The sequence below is a fragment of the Hypomesus nipponensis genome, chromosome 2 (assembly GCF_054491055.1).
Source record: "Hypomesus nipponensis isolate SF chromosome 2, ASM5449105v1, whole genome shotgun sequence".
Lineage (NCBI taxonomy): Eukaryota > Metazoa > Chordata > Actinopteri > Osmeriformes > Osmeridae > Hypomesus > Hypomesus nipponensis.
The window spans coordinates 22,989,989-23,005,871 of NC_140362.1; the positions used below are offsets into that span (position 1 = coordinate 22,989,989).

General features: G+C 52.1%; 2 protein-coding genes and 2 non-coding genes across 12 annotated transcripts in view; 3 read left to right on the top strand and 1 right to left on the bottom strand.

Moving 5' to 3' along the window:
- On the top strand, positions 1–11,807 carry tex10 (testis expressed 10). Of its 5 annotated transcripts, none has more exons than XM_084669109.1 (17): positions 1–133; positions 652–849; positions 1,446–1,633; positions 1,721–2,062; positions 2,188–2,403; positions 2,508–2,754; positions 2,831–2,943; positions 3,061–3,308; positions 3,452–3,587; positions 3,670–3,839; positions 5,325–5,502; positions 6,342–6,430; positions 6,542–6,675; positions 10,399–10,479; positions 10,571–10,755; positions 10,923–11,133; positions 11,339–11,807. In XM_084669109.1, the coding sequence occupies exons 2-17, from the start codon at positions 667–669 to the stop codon at positions 11,447–11,449; spliced, it is 2,832 nt and encodes a 943-aa protein (XP_084525235.1). In that variant the 5' UTR covers positions 1–133; positions 652–666; the 3' UTR covers positions 11,450–11,807. The 5 variants fall into 5 exon arrangements, with proteins under 5 accessions (XP_084525235.1, XP_084525238.1, XP_084525232.1 ...); XM_084669106.1 differs by lacking the exon at positions 1–133 and adding an exon at positions 230–336; XM_084669111.1 differs by lacking the exon at positions 1–133 and adding an exon at positions 413–432.
- Positions 7,787–7,859, top strand: trnat-ugu (transfer RNA threonine (anticodon UGU)). Its single transcript has one exon. It is a non-coding gene; the product is annotated as a tRNA-Thr (tRNA).
- Positions 8,269–8,341, top strand: trnat-ugu (transfer RNA threonine (anticodon UGU)). The gene has a single exon. It is a non-coding gene; the product is annotated as a tRNA-Thr (tRNA).
- Positions 11,801–15,883, bottom strand: part of invs (inversin) — a 19,353-nt gene continuing 15,270 nt past the window's right edge. For 4 of the 5 annotated variants that reach the window (XM_084669105.1, XM_084669102.1, XM_084669103.1 and 1 more), the window contains exons 16-19: positions 15,312–15,846; positions 14,099–14,262; positions 12,662–12,748; positions 11,801–12,522 (exon numbers count right to left, since the gene is read on the bottom strand). In XM_084669105.1, coding sequence (XP_084525231.1) covers positions 12,407–12,522; positions 12,662–12,748; positions 14,099–14,262; positions 15,312–15,846 — 902 coding nt within the window. In that variant the 3' untranslated portion in view covers positions 11,801–12,406. Of the gene's footprint in view, positions 12,523–12,661; positions 12,749–13,838; positions 14,003–14,098; positions 14,263–15,311; positions 15,847–15,883 lie in introns of those variants that run through there. The other variant, XR_014728432.1, reaches the window with a different exon arrangement.

The following is a 15,883-nucleotide window of genomic DNA, read 5'->3' on the forward strand; positions in this document are numbered from 1 at the left end:
CGTCATTGTTATCATTTTTTCTTACAGGGCCGTCTGGCGGTGTACCTGGATTGCGTTTGTTTCACAAGTGGTCAGCCAGGTCCACCCCTTGGAGGTGTATTGAACAAAAGACACATAACCTGTGATTGGAAAGGTAAGAAACGTGTCTGTGTCCTTTAAAGTCTGCCATCTAATCATTAGATTCTAATGAAACCGTTTTGCCGGTTAAAGCGATTCCTACTACAGAATGAGTCAAAACAATTGTACCGAGGATAAGGACCTGAGGCTCCAAATCAACACGAGCTTGGTTTTTGTGTTGTAATGCTGCACGCGCCGCACACGCTTGTTTAAATTCACGTGAGTTTTGTTTGTATCTTTATGGACCAGTTGCAATGTTGGTTATTGTTTTGTGGTTAAATTCCGTGTTCCAAAAAGTGATACTGCTGACAACGGGTAATGTGGCCTGCAGAAACAATGCGATGTGATAATAAACGTTAAAACGTAAACGTGACTTTTTCTCGGTGCTGCCCTTTATTCTTGGTTCGTGAGGTACACTTGGTTGGATTCTTCCAGGTGTACGTTTGCACACCTGCATACAAAGTTTATCAGTGTTAAGTCAGCACATGTAGGCTCAATTCTCTTCGTTAATCTTCTGCCTGGCTCCTCTGACAGAGTAAGCCTTCAGCGATGACTAAAAGCAAGAAGAAGAGGCAGGATGACTTCCAGAAGGTCAAACTCAAAGTGGGAAAGCTCAAACCCAAAGCAGATAACGCCACCAGCGTGAACTTCCGCACAAAGGGAATCCACCTGACGGAGCAGCTCAAGAAAGATACAAGTGGACCTACTACACGCAGACAACTCAGCATCAAGGTACAAACAGCACACCTGCACACTTGCACACAGTACTGAAGCTGTGAATCTGAGCGTAACTTCCCTTCCCATCCGCCCTCCCTCCCTCCCTTCCCATCCGCCCTCCCTCCCTCCCTTCCCATCCGCCCTCCCTCCTTTCCCATCCTCTCTTCCTTCCCTCCCATCCTCCCTTCCCTCCCATCCTCCCTTCCCTCCCATCCTTCCTTCCCTCCCATCCTCCCTCCCTTCCCTCCCATCCTCCCTTCCCTCCCATCCTCCCTCTCTTCCCTCCCATCCTCCCTTCCCTCCCATCCTTCCTTCCCTCCCATCCTCCCTCCCTTCCCTCCCATCCTCCCTCTCTTCCCTCCCATCCTCCTTCCTTCCCTCCCATCCTCCCTCCCTTCCCTCCCATCCTCCCTCTCTTCCCTCCCATCCTCCCTTCCCTCCCATCCTCCCTTCCCTCCCATCCTTCCTTCCCTCCCATCCTCCCTCTCTTCCCTCCCATCCTCCTTCTCTTCCCTCCCATCCTCCCTCCCTTCCCTCCCATCCTCCCTCTCTTCCTTCCCTCCCATCCTCCCTCTCTTCCTTCCCTCCCATCCTCCCTTCCCATCCTCCAGGATCTGCTGTCCCAGCTGCACCACTACAGCAGCAGTGTGAAGCTGATAGCCCTGGAGGGCCTGAAGGAGCTTCTGACCCTCCACCCCTCCGTGCTGGAGCAGCACCTGTCCCGCCTGCTGTCCGAGGTGGCAGCCGTGTTCACAGACAAGGACGCCAACGTACGGGCGGCCGCCACGCGCCTGCTCAGGTCACAAGTATTTTCTCTTCCTCTGAGACAATCAGATAGGAATCCTGGATAACCCTGAATAAGTAAACGTCTGTCTTGTCTGAGCAGGTTTGTGGCTCAGTGTGTTCCTGCCGACCGTGCGGCCCCCTTCTTCCCCCTCCTCAGCGCCCACCTGTCCTGCGCCATGACGCACATTGAGGCAGGCATCCAGAAGGACGCCCTGGCGGTGCTGGATGTACTGCTGGACCACTACCCCGGCCTGCTGGCCACGCGCCCCGCCTTGCTGCTCACCAACTTCCTGGAGCTCATCTCACACAGACGCGTGGTGGGAGGGGCCAGTGTGGTGGGAGGGGCCAGGACCCAGGAGACCATGGGGAGGAGTTGGGCGCTGTCAGTCAACCCTAGCAGGGCTGTGACTGGCCAGCAGTGGAGACTGACTGTTCTCCTCAGGTGAGGACAGGCGGACCCTCCCAGACCTCCACCTGCAGCAGGAATGAGAAAAGTGTCTGACTGATTTGGTGGTTGTGTGTGTGTGTGCGTGCGTGTGTGCGTGTGTGTGTGCATGTGTGTGCCAGGCTTGGGAGGTTCCTCCAGGCGGTGGTGGAGGAGAGGCCAGCAGAGGAGGGGGGGGTTCGAGTCCCAGGTGATGGAGTGTTTCTGTCCAGCGGAGAGAGAGGGGTGAGCACAGCCCTAGAACTCACCTGGGAGGAGCTCACCTACAGCAGGGTCGGGGTTCAGCTGTTTGAACACTCAGGAGCCAAACCCAGTCCACACTCCACCTTCAGACTCAGGTGAACACAGCACCACCTCTCTGCAGAGATCCAGGAAGGTGCCCTCTGAGGGAGGACTGCCAGAACACCTTTTCTCCTTTTCTCTTCTTTTGTTCCCTATACAGGCCCGAGGTTGAACCAGGGTCTGGAGCAGGTGAGGGCTTGGACTCAGCTGAGGCTGTGCTGGGCTTTGCTGCCACGCTGGTACCCCTGCTGCTGGAGGTGTGGGTTGAAGCCAGCGCCAGCGAGCGGGCCCAGACTGACAGTGCTCACCTTCTCACCCCAGACTCCATGGCTCTCATGTTCCAAGTCCTCTCCATCCTGCAGCTGGTCAGGAGGCTGGCACCGCAAAAGGAGCACCAGGACACCCTGGTGAGACACACACACAGACACACACAAATCGGATGTGTGGTTTGTGAGTGACAATAATTGTGTTTTTGTGTCATAGGATGCTTGGTTCCGTAGTGAGTACCTGGCTGATTTTAAGCAGCACTTCATGAAGAACTTCCCCTACGGAGCCCTGGACACACCTAAACCCCGGAGGAAGGCCGACGCCAAGAGGTGAGGCAGGCCAGACCCATCCTGTGGTGGTGCTGCACAATGGCTTCACCCCCTGAACCAGCAGTTACACTTGTGAGGAAAGGAGTCGTGTTAGTAACATGTTTGTTGCTTGGTCAGGACCAAGCAGATGGCAGCGGCCCCTGGACAGACAGTTGAGCCCCTGGCCCTTAACGTGGCCCTGTGTCAGGTCATGGTGTCCCTCAGCCAGAGGGAGGGGCCAGGACAGGAGCCCGACGCTGATTGGCTGATGCCCCTGAAGACGTTTGTGAGAGAGACTCTGTCCAGCAGCGTCAAGCTGAGCAACAGACACCTGCACACTCTGCTGGACACGGTGTGGAAGATGGTGCTCACACAGAGGAGCTGGGGTGAGGCAGCATGGGGAGTTAGGGTTAGGGTTAGGGTTAGGGTTAGGCTGACCCACTGTGGGGAGGACCCTACAAACATGGGAAGCCTCCATACAGTCATTATTTCAGTTTTTAACTGTGTGTGTGTGTGTGTGTGTGTGTAGCTGTAAGTGAGGACTTGTTGCAGGCTGTGTGTGTTCAGTACAAGCAGAGAAACCTGAACCTGCAGACACGCTCCCTGCTGCTGTCCTTCTACAGCAGGCTGTACCTGCAGGAGCACAGACACACACACATCGCAAGGTAGGAGCCTTGAACACAACACATGTACTGATGTTTGCTTTCCATCTGAGTGAGTTCTGTAGCCCAGCCTGTGTGTGTGTAGGAGTCGCGTGCTGTCTCGGTGGTTGGCTGCTCTGCCTGTGCAGCTGTCCCAGCTGGGCCACCGTAACCCCGCCCTGTCCTCCTGGCTGCTGCTGTCCATCCAGGCTGCAGCCTCGCGGGGCAACAAGGACCTACTGAACAGCCTGCAGGCTAACGCCCTCCAGCTCTACGGTACAGGCACACACGTCAGTTGAAACGGAAATAATAAGTAAATCACACAATTACTACCAGTGTATTAATACTTGTTTGTGACCTTCCACAGCAGTGGAGTGAGTCAGTTGTTGTCACACTTATGGAAAAATTATTCTATTCAATTTTTTGAATTTTAAAAGGCATTGAATTCTCGACGACGACGACGAAATTCAGGTTGCTCAAATTCAAGCCTAAAAAATTGAGAAAAAAAAAATTGGCTCGATTTTTTAAATTTAAGATCCATCTCGAAAAATTCAGATGACAACATCCGGGATATCAAGGATAGGTAGAGCAATCGAGCCTCCATGCAAGATTTGATCCCATGGGACTCACCAAAGCATGGTTGTATTCACTGGTAAACATCATGCGTTATCTCTTCTCTATTGCTTCATTGCTCTATCTATCCTTGGTGTCCCGGATGTTGCAATCTGAATTTAAGATAAAAAAAATTCGGCTCAAATTTGATAGACTCAAATTTTTTGGGCTTGAATTTTTTAGGTTCGAATTTGAGCTACCTGAATTTCCGAGCCTTCACTTTTTGGATCTGAATTTTTGTTAACATTGAAATATATATTCATGTGCGAATTTGGTGTTTCACAACATGATGTCGCTGATCAGGATCATCCTCAAGGGGGCAGTACAGCTCTTGGTCCAGAACAGGACAAGTCAGACAGCTGGGTTTGGTTGTGTGTGGCATAGAGACTGGGGGGGGGGGCTGCCACAGAGCAATTGACCCTCACAAGACTCCTTTTGTCTGCGATGTCTGTGACATAAGCAGCATGCGTCAGAGACCACCGTAACACACACACACACTCACCGTAACACACACACACTCACCAGAACATGCACACGCTCCATAACATGCACACAGTCAGGCTCAGGATTAACTGTCCTGTCACTAAAGTGGATATGTCTGTCTGTGACTGTCTCTGTCTGACTGTCTCTGTCTGTCTCTATCTGTGTCTGTCTCTATCTGTGTCTGTCTATCTGTGACTGTCTCTATCTGTGACTGTCTATCTGTGACTGTCTATATCTGTGACTGTCTATCTGTGACTGTCTATCTGTGACTGTCTATCTGTGACTGTCTCTATCTGTGTCTGTCTCTGTCTGTGTCTGTCTATCTGTGACTGTCTCTATCTGTCTAGGGCGTGACTCACCACTCACAAACGCTTTCTGTTTTCCCACCCCTTACAACAGTTGTAGTTCCTCTTTGATCCCCCAGGAGGGCAGTGTGGTGCTATGCATGCTACGGTTAAGGGGCTGTCTTTACTCTATGCTGATAGTGTGTGCAGGGGTTAGGGTTAGGGTTAGCGCCGCCAGGAATTTTGGGCCCCATGAAAAAACAAAACAAAAAAACATTTATCATTTATTTTCGTTTTTAAATTTTTGGGGGTTCCTGTCAGTCAGGGGCTCTTGGAATCGTCATAACCTTTCCTGTGTGTGTGTGTGTGTGTGTGTGTGTAGATCCTCAGGAGGGCAGTGTGGTGTTGTTGCCGGCTGAGTCTCAGCAGCGATTGGTGCAGCTGCTCTATTTCCTCCCTGTGATGTCACAGTCTCTACTGGCCAATCTGAGTCGCTGCTGCACTGCCGGGCGCATCTCAGCAGGGCTGGCCGCGTCGCTCATCCGCATCATCCACTTCAGGTCAGAACAACAGTGTGTGTGTGTGTGTCAGTCGGCAGTTGGTTTTGCTCTAAATGGAATAAAACTATTTAGTCCCTAAAGTCACAGCTAGGATCATGCCACTAGATTTGTAGCTGTCACTGAGTCACAAACGTGTATGTTAATACACGCATGCATGCGCACACACACATGCACGTACACACACACATGATGAATTGAAGAGCTGTGATCTTCACATCCTCTGGTCGGCACTGATGCTCCTTATGAGGCTTATCAGGCCTAGTCTGCTGTTTGCATAGAAGTCATGCCCGCTGTTTGTAGATAACTGTCTTCTGGGCCATGCTCTGGACCCTGGTGCATGGCTGTGATGTCATCGCCTGCATCACTGCTGTTACCCTGTGGTTGAGCTTGTTACCCTGACGTTACTGGGGCAGGGCTTCACTAACCTGGCAAGATGGGCAGTGTGTGTGTGTGTGTGTGTGTGTGTGTGTGTGTGTGTGTGTGTGTGTGTGTGTGTGTGTGTGTGTGTGTGTGTGTGTGTGTGTGTGTGTGTGTGTGTGTGTGTGTGTGTGTGTGTGTGTGTGTGTGTGTGTGTGTGTGTGTGTGTGTGGATGAAGAGCACAAAGAGCTCTTTAAGATGTGGAATGTAGTTGAGTCGTAACAGAAAGTTGGCAATATCTTTCTGTCTGCACGTGTCTGTATGACTCATGGAACACACACACACACACACACACACACACACCAGCCCCTGCAGCATGTTTCCTGATGATGACAATATGTCCTTATGACCATTTGAATGGTCAAAGTACAATAACTACAGGTAGAATAATAAAGGGGGGGGGTTTGTGTGTGTGTTCCAGGTCTTCTCTGAGCGGCTGGTCTGTAGGGAGCCAGAACGTGGCCCTGCGAGATGTCGACTACATCAGCTTCCTGTTCTCCACTCTCACAGGTCAGGGGCACGTTCCTGTGTACATCAGCCCCAGACTTCCTGTGTGCTGTTACCCTGCTCATGAACACAGTCCTTCCTGTTTCCAACTATATGTATGTATGTCTCTCTCAGGCTTCTCATCTGATGAGCTAGCTACTCTACAGGAAGCGGGTGATGGAAGTGTCCTCCCGCCCTCCCCCTTGTCCCCCCTCAGCCTGTATCACACACCCCTGGAGCAGTTCACACACCACTGGGACGTTGTAGAGGTAAGTGACTGAACCCCCCCTGCACGCGCACACACACACCTAAACCCTTGTAGGACCAGGCCTTGTGTTGTCGCCCAGCTGGGCCTGGGAGAGGGGATCAGGCCTTGTGTTGATGGCCCAGCTGGGCCTGGGAGAGGTGTAATGTGGAGGAAGGGATTATGTGTGGAGGGGGTAGTATCATATGAGAGCATGGAGTCATGGGGGGTTATCTACCTGCAGATGAAGGTGTTGGTATTCCAGGCTTAGCTCTGGTCTCTCTCTCCCCCTGGTCTCTCTCCCTCTCAGAGAGGGAAGCTTTATCCTGCCTCTCAGGCTAAGTGGGGACTCTTTATCGCGTTGCGCAGGTTGGAGATATGTGCTTATCGGGGAAGGCGGAAACGGAGAAATGCTAATGAGAGCCCCTGGCATAACGGGAGTGTGACATTTCTGTTCGAAAATTACCTTTAACGCAGCCGTGGCCCAGGGCTAGAAGTGTGTGTGTGTTGGGGGGGGGGGAATAATCACTAATTCTGCTCCTCAATTAAGGTCTCAGATCGTGCCTCTCTCATCTCTCTGTCTGAGTCAATCCCAGACTAGAGGAGAGGGGCGGGGGGGGGGGGGGCGGCTGGGGGACGGTATTGAGGGACGGACCTCGTCAGCTCTGATTCTACTAATGAGATGGGATTGTTTTTTCAGGGCAGCGAGAATGCCAACAGGTGCACAGGTCTTGGGGCTGTCACAGTGATGGAGAGAACACACACACAGCTACATTTGATAGATGCTAATGAGAATTTTGATTTGAAATTAATGAGGAAAAGTTGAGTATCGTTTCTCAGTTGTGAAAGTTAGTGTGATTGCCCTCTGTCTAGCTTGAACTCTTCTACCTGGTGTGTGTGTGTGATGGTGGATGGACTGGTGTGTTTTCATAAAGACCATAAAGAAGCATGAAGTGACATTTTCCTGGAGAGCAAGTTGTTTGAGGTACAGGATGTGAGGTGTAACAACCTTCAAGTACGTTTTGGACACAATACCTTTGTGTGCTGAGACGTACTGCGCAACCGGTCTGTTTAGTTAGGTTTACCATCTGGGTGTGACTTTAAGTAGTGCAATTGATAAAAGCTCTGACATCTGAGGCTCCATAGCTCAGTGGTTAGAGCACTGGTCTTGTAAACCAGGGGTCACGAGTTCAAATCTCGTTGGGGCCTTACTATTGCATTTTACTCTCTCCAACGGGTTGATTTTTACCTTCCAACCAACATGAATAAAGATTGGAGACTGAGGTAAGAAGCTGACGACCTTTAGTAGTATATACCAATCTGCGTACCCCCTGAAATCTACAGATGTTTCCCCTCTTCGAAAGACACCTTTCTAGGGAAGAACATACAAGGGTTCTATACCTTTGTCTCAGAGTGGATGATTGGATGAGGCTGCTCTCAGTTTCACCTGGTCAGAGCAGAACCTTCTTTAATACTGCAGTATTCATCCAGTACTTAAAGGCAGTATGTCTCTTTAGTCATTATGTTCTAACCTGTCAGTCCAGTCTGATTTGACATGCCTGACTGTGTGAAAGGTGTGCCTCTTTTAAAAAATGTTGACGGGTGTTTGTTCACGTGCGGCTCCATAGCTCAGTGGTTAGAGCACTGGTCTTGTAAACCAGGGGTCACGAGTTCGAGTCTCGTTGGGGCCTAGATCCAATGCTTTTAACCCTGAGTTGTTTGTTTTACCACTAGACCAGCAGTTCCAAAACTTTTTACAAGTTACAATGATCAATAGAAAACAGACAACACAGCTCTGTTAAAATGGTTTTGATTTAGCAATAAGGTACGAGAGGTAGTACTGTATCGTCAATAAAGTATGTGTTCATGGGTTTGCTTAAATAAAGCACACCCCGTGACTCACTCTCAACCAATCAGAATGCTTGATTTCATCTACCAGTATTATAATTTACATTATTACTCGGCTGTTCCTATTGCTGAAGAATGCCCCCATTCACTTGAATGGGGCTTCCCAACGTTCTGCGGTCAATTATTTTTTAAACAGAGCGTTGCTATGAATAACTGACCGCTGTCAAGGGAAGTGGACAAGTAACAACAAAAGTGATTCAAACTGTAGTTTCTAGTCTTCATCATCATTTTCAATAACACTTTTTTGCTGCTTCTAAATTTCCTCATGGCTGTGTATGTCTATCAATATGGCTCATTGGGAGGATGGCGTCAGAGGGCAATACGGATCAGTATCAGACCGTCGAGGAGGGCAATACGCGGCTGGCATGACTACCCATTAGCCAATCAGAACGCTGGTGCTGTCGTTGCCATATAATAATTAATATTAATGATTACACTATTAGACCACCATTACATTTTTCCTCTCGCGCCCCCCCTAGAGGCAGCTCGCCCCCCCCCCTAGAGGCAGCTCCCCCCCCAGAGGCAGCTCCCCCCCCTAGAGGCAGCTCCCCCCCCCTAGAGGCAGCTCCCCCCCCCTAGAGGCAGCTCCCCCCCCCAGAGGCAGCTCCCCCCCCCTAGAGGCAGCTCCCCCCCCTAGAGGCAGCTCCCCCCCCCTAGAGGCAGCTCCCCCCCCCTAGAGGCAGCTCCCCCCCCTAGAGGCAGCTCCCCCCCCCTAGAGGCAGCTCCCCCCCCCTAGAGGCAGCTCCCCCCCCCAGAGGCAGCTCCCCCCCCCCTAGAGGCAGCTCCCCCCCCCCTAGAGGCAGCTCCCCCCCCCTAGAGGCAGCTCCCCCCTAGAGGCAGCTCGCCCCCCCCCAGAGGCAGCTCCCCCCCCTAGAGGCAGCTCCCCCCCCCTAGAGGCAGCTCGCCCCCCCCCAGAGGCAGCTCCCCCCTAGAGGCAGCTCCCCCCCCCCAGAGGCAGCTCCCCCCTAGAGGCAGCTCCCCCCCCTAGAGGCAGCTCCCCCCCCCTAGAGGCAGCTCCCCCCCCCTAGAGGCAGCTCGCCCCCCCCAGAGGCAGCTCCCCCCTAGAGGCAGCTCCCCCCCCCTCTAGAGGCAGCTCCCCCCAGAGGCAGCTCCCCCCCCAGAGGCAGCTCCCCCCCCCTAGAGGCAGCTCCCCCCCCAGAGGCAGCTCCCCCCCCCCAGAGGCAGCTCCCCCCCCTAGAGGCAGCTCCCCCCCAGAGGCAGCTCCCCCCCCCAGAGGCAGCTCCCCCCCTAGAGGCAGCTCCCCCCCCCTAGAGGCAGCTCCCCCCTCTAGAGGCAGCTCCCCCCCCCCAGAGGCAGCTCCCCCCCCTAGAGGCAGCTCCCCCCCCCCTCTAGAGGCATCTCCCCCCCCCTAGACCTGGCCCAATGGCCCAATTTTTGTATGAGCCTAATTATTGTCTCTTTTAAAACCAGTGATTTGATTTCATTAATCTATATACCATTATTATTTAAAATCCAGAAAGTCATGGAACATGTGTGAACTATGCCTTATACATTGTCCCAGACTGTGAACTATGCCTTTAACATTGTCCCAGACTGTGAAGGTAATGTGGTTAGCCTGATGAACGGCTGGTTGGGGCAGAGAGAGTGATGTGTGCGTGCCTCTCATGTTCCCTGTAATGTCGTTACTGCTATTAGATTTCACCCCACTTACACACACGTGCTCACTCACTTCCTTATTATTTGTAGGCTCATGAAACATTGTAAAAAAAGAAAAAAGGTCTAATTCTGCTGTCTGGCCCCAGGGGCTCAGAAAGAAACTATTATTAAATGTGTAATTGAAGGAACAGGAAGTGATGTATCTGTCTGTCTTTGTCCACAGGAAGTGTGCCACTGCCTGGAGACATCAGGGTCGAGGTCCCAGTGTTTTGATGTGCTGCAGAACGGCATTTGCAACTACCTGGTGAGAATTAGGTCCTCCCACCTGAACACGTGGACCCGGAGTGTTTCATACAGCTTCCCAACCCTGTCCTTCTCCCACTACCCTGCTGCAGACCAAGCTTCAGGTGGTTCCAGACAGCATGGCTGCAGGGCTGCTGAGAGCCATGGCACGCCTGCTGGAGCCCTCTGTCCTGCCCAGCGAGGCCCTGCTGCGCTTCCTGTCGCTCTGCTGCCTCAGCCTACTGGCCCTGCTCTCCTCCCTGCAGCACGACCCACACTCACATACCAACCACAAGAGGTCTGTGTGTGTTTCGCTCAGTCTCATGCTCCTAGACAAACAGAATATCAACAATATTTAGATAATGGAGATCAATCCGCTTTGATGTAGTTCAGGACTGAGTGCGTGCTTCTAGTTTGTGTGTGTGTGTGTGTGTTTAACTCCAGTGTCTGCCTCCCTCTCCCCAGGGAGGCGGTGTGGGATGCGTGTGTGTGTGCTCTGAGCAGTGTTCCCAGGCTGCTGCGCATGCTGCTGCAGTCTCTGCGCGTGGCTGACCTGTGTGAGGACGAGCTCCCTCAGCTGGGCCACATCCTGACCCTCCTGCTGCAGCATGCGGCCATGCGCAGCCACCTGCTGGCCAATGCTGCGGCGCTGCAACACATCCTGCAGGAACTGACGGTGAACAGCCTCTCTCTCTGTCACTCTCCTATCTCGATCTCTCTGTTCCTCTCTCTCTGTTTCTCTCTCTCGCTCTCTCCAGTGTCTCTAACAGACACAGTGAGTCTGTTACAGTAACAGTGAGGTTACACTGTTTGTCACATCTGACTGCGTGTTCTGACTGTGTGTGTTCTGACTGTGTGTTCTGACTGCGTGTGTGTTGTAGAGGTATTGCCGTGGCGAGGCGAGGCAGCAGTGGTTGACAGACCTGATGTACTGCTACAGTGTCACCATGGCCAGTCACCATGGCAACCTGGGTCTTCGAGAAATCTACTGACCACACCCTTCACACCTGGAGCCTTCATCCCCTTGCCGGCCTCTCCAGAGTTCCAACACAGGACCACATTGAATAGAGCAGACAGGCTTCTTGGCCATATGGGCTAAAGATGCACGTGGGCTCTGTACATTACATTTCTATGTTTGATTTTTTGTGAATTCCCAGAAATCGATCTCTGGCCTGTGCTCCTCACAGGCACAGGCCACACCCCTCAGACAGGCACAGGCCACACCCCTATGTAGCCTCTCTCTGGACCTCCCACTCTGAGATGGCTGTACAGTGTTCCAGCCTCCCACTCTAAGATGGTTGTAACACATTTTCACATAAAAGTTTAATAAAATGTGAGTTACGTTTGTAATTTTATTTTTTTATTCCAATAATTGTTATAAAACAATTTTGACTGTTCAACACTGAAGTATGGTAGGTCCAGACTGGGAAGACGTTTGCGCGTGTCAGACACATGAGCGTGTCTATAACTGACACATGAGCAGAAGAGATACTGGAGAACGACACTGCAGAGATTAAATATTCCATGTTCCCATGGAAACAGGTTATATCTGATAGCGGTATGTCTAAAGTACATCTGAGTATCTTTGTGTGTGTGTGTGTGTGTACATGTACATCTGGCTGCAGGTGGGCTTACGGTATGACCTGTTGTTGATAGACTGTCTCCACACAGGAGGAAAGGTTATCTTGGATGAGAGTGCATGTGTGTGAGCTCCTTTCTCTACAATGAAACCAAAAGGTTATCTTGCACACACACGACTTCCACAGACATCACCCTGCCCTGTGAGGTCACGTCTGTGATGTCATGGCTGTATTTAGAACAGCCGCAGGGAGTGGTGCGATCTGGCCAACACCTGGAGTGAAGCCGCCGTGGTGAGAGGATGAGGGACTCCAACATGTCTCAGTGATGTGTGGGGCTGTGGCCCTCCATGGCCTCCAGCCTCCATGGCCTCAGTGCTTCCCTCGGCCTCCAGGCCCCTGCCCGGCGCTGTGGGGTCGGAGGTGGTAGGAATACTGCCTGGCTTTACCCACTGACTCAGACAGGTGCACACACTCCATACTGCTCACTGTAAACACACATAGACACTGTAAACACACACACTCTGTAAACACACACACACACACTCCATACTTCTCACTGTAAAGACACACACAAGCTTGACTTGAGGCTGTGGTTCCAGGCGTACAGTGTTGGTGTGTACTTACGCTGGCTGGGTGTGTGGAGAGATGTGCCCAGCAGGACCTGGGAAGGAGGCCCTCTGAGCCAGGGCCCACGCCTGGCTAACGAGCTTCCTGCAGCCCAGGAAACAAACATGAAACTAAGTACACACCAAAATAAACAAGATGTTATTTTATACAATCTTAAACATGTATTATATTCAAATGTTACCACTTTAATGACTGTACCCATTGGAAGGATTGCAAAAAGCTGCCATCATTTATGGGTCTGCACTATCCCAAACTGTCTGTTTAGATGGTGTGACTGATTAATCGTTTCTTTTATTGTTATTATCTGGTTGTCTGGTTGGGGCCTTTGACCCAATACTTTTTGAACCTAGCCTGACCCCTGCAATGCAACAGGACATCTTAAGGTCATTAGATACAGCAAGTACCAAAGACGCCGCTCACATAAACTGGTGTCCAGGTGTGTTTGTCCAGGTGACCAACAGCCTGATGGAAAATGAGTGTGTGAGAGAGATGGGGAGAAAAGAATGACAATGGTTCATGGATGTGTGTGTAGATGGAGCGAGTGTGTGTAGATGGGGCGAGTGTGTGTAGATGGGGCGAGTGTGTGTAGATGGGGCGTGTGTGTGTAGATGGGGCGTGTGTAGATGGGGCGAGTGTGTGTAGATGGGGCGAGTGTGTGTAGATGGAGCGAGTGTGTGTAGATGGGGCGAGTGTGTGTAGATGGGGCGAGTGTGTGTAGATGGGGCGAGTGTGTGTAGATGGGGCGTGTGTGTGTAGATGGGGCGTGTGTGTGTGTAGATGGGGCGAGTGTGTGTAGATGGGGCGAGTGTGTGTAGATGGGGCGTGTGTGTGTAGATGGGGCGTGTGTAGATGGGGCGTGTGTGTGTAGATGGGGTGAGTGTGTGTAGATGGGGCGAGTGTGTGTAGATGGGGCGTGTGTGTGTAGATGGGGCGAGTGTGTGTAGATGGGGCGTGTGTGTGTTGAGCAGACAGCTCTACGCTGTCGTCTGACATTCCCCCTGACAGCTTTGAACTTTTCATAGAGACACGACTGACAGTGCAAGTGTGTGTGAGGGAGAGAACACAAGACAGAGGAGAGAGAGGGGGGGTGACCACGTCAGAGAGAGGGGGGTAAAGCTGTGTGTGTGTGTGTGTGCATATTGGCCCAGATTCCAGACCACTCTGCCGTCATCACCTGCTGATGTGTGTTGAAGGTCATGACTGTCTGCAGCCCCGCCCCTTCTGAGGAGGGACGTCTATGCCCCCCAGGGGACTGACCAGAAGGGGGAGTTCATTCCTACATACGTCCACTCTAACCTAGAAAGCTCAATTTATGTGCTCAGTGCTTTCCTTTTTTTCCTGGAATCATGTCAAACATCAAACCAGAACAAATTGATCAAATTTCTCCTGGCATGTTACACACAGACCTTAACAGACCTTATTATTATTACCCACCATAGATGCTTTGCAGCGCTGAGTTCTTGCTGGCTGCTGACTTAGTAGGCGGAGCTTGGCCGGAGGTTCGGTTCCTGTTGGCTGAGTGAAGATGGGAGGTGGCCTCTGCAGGCCCCACCCCCTCTGAGCCCAGGCCACATCTCTGTCTGCCTTGGACATGAAAACTACACAGGAAGCAGAAGGACAACAGGAAGCAGAAGGACAATAGGAAGCAGGAGGACAACAGGAATCATGAGGACAACGGAAGCAGGAGGACAACAGGAAGCAGGAGGACAACAGGAAACAAGAGGACAACAGGAAGCAGTAGGACAACAGGAAGCAGGAGGACAACAGGAAGCACGAGGACAACAGGAAGCAGGAGGACAACAGGAAGCAGAAGGACAACAGGAAGCAAGAGGACAACAGGAAGCAGGAGGACAACAGGAAGCAGTAGGGACAACAGGAAGCAGGAGGACAACCGGAAGCAGGAGGACAACCGGAAGCAGAAGGACAACAGGAAGCAGGACAACAGGAAGCAGGAGGACAACAGGAAGCAGTAGGACAACAGGAAGCAGGAGGACAACAGGAAGCAGGAGGACAACAGGAAGCAGGAGGACAACAGGCCCTGGAGTTAAAGGAGCCATGTTAAGCTCCTGTGGTGCCCTGATCTCATCAGCTGTTCCACAGCAGCAACTACCTTACCCTCCCTGGTGGCTCACCGTGACCATGCAAGGCCCAAGGTAAGGTCAAGTGTAAAGTGGCAGGACACATGCTGGATTGTAGGTTTCTGTTCCCTGTATGTTGTCTGGAGGTGGGCTAATACTGGGCTAATACTAGACCGAATGTGTTTATCATCTTCTTTGGCCAGTATGATGAGAGACAACCCTACCTGACTCAGCTGGGACCCAGGGCATAAAGGGGTGGGAGAATCTGTGTGTGTGTGTGTGTGTGTGTGTGAGAGAGAGATCATCAGAGAGAGAGGCAGCTGGAAGTTATTACAACGATACGCCTGAACTTTTAGCCTCTTGTTAAAACAGTGTGAGCTCTTGGATTATACCTCTGCACCTCCCCTCCCCACCCCATTGGAGAAGTGTTGGTGGGAGGGCGGTAACATGTGGGCACCACATGGTACTGCCCTGGTCCCAGAGCAGAACAGACCGTACCCGCTTCTAGACACTCGCTAACACACAGCAGGCCTTACACAGTGCTACACACACACACACGCTACACACACCTTCTCCAGGCACGCTGGATGGTCGAGGCTGCTTGCTGCCTGCTCCTCACCTCCTCTCTGTCTCCTTCCCCGGCTCCCCCACTGCTGCAGGCGTGTGTGTGTGTCAGAGCGTGTGTGTGTGTCAGAGCGTGTGTGTGTGTGCTCGCAGGAACAGTGGATGTTCTTTGTGAATCATCCATTGCAGCGCATAGCCTTGGGCAGGGAGCGTGTGCGCAGGGTCTGCTCCCTGCATTAACCAGTGGGTGTTCCTGTACAAGACTGTTTGTGTGTGTTTTGATGGGGTGTGTGTGTGTCTTCCCTCGATTGTCCATCTTTATTCTAGGAATGTGTTCCTTGGTGTCGCAGAATGTTTGTGTGTTGGAGGGAGTGTGTGTGTGTTTGTTGGAGGGAGTGTGTGTGTTTGCAGAGATGCGTCTCTTTGCCTTGGGGGTGGTGGGGGGTCTGTGTTGGGGGCTGGGGGCGGAGCCAGAGGCCACACGGTCAGAAGTCATGGGAGGGGGAGGGGCTGGAAGCCTGGAGGGGCTGCTCCTGTGTGCTGGGAGAGACAGACAGGAGAGAGACAAGAGAGACAG

Excerpts from the sequence above, each read along its gene's own strand:
- tex10 (XM_084669109.1), top strand. The coding sequence starts at position 667 with ATGACTAAAAGCAAGAAGAAGAGGCAGGATGACTTCCAGAAGGTCAAA. Across the intron at positions 3,840-5,324 it reads TAACGCCCTCCAGCTCTACG|ATCCTCAGGAGGGCAGTGTG; the intron begins GTACAGGCACAC and ends GTGTGTGTGTAG. Across the intron at positions 11,134-11,338 it reads ACATCCTGCAGGAACTGACG|AGGTATTGCCGTGGCGAGGC; the intron begins GTGAACAGCCTC and ends TGTGTGTTGTAG.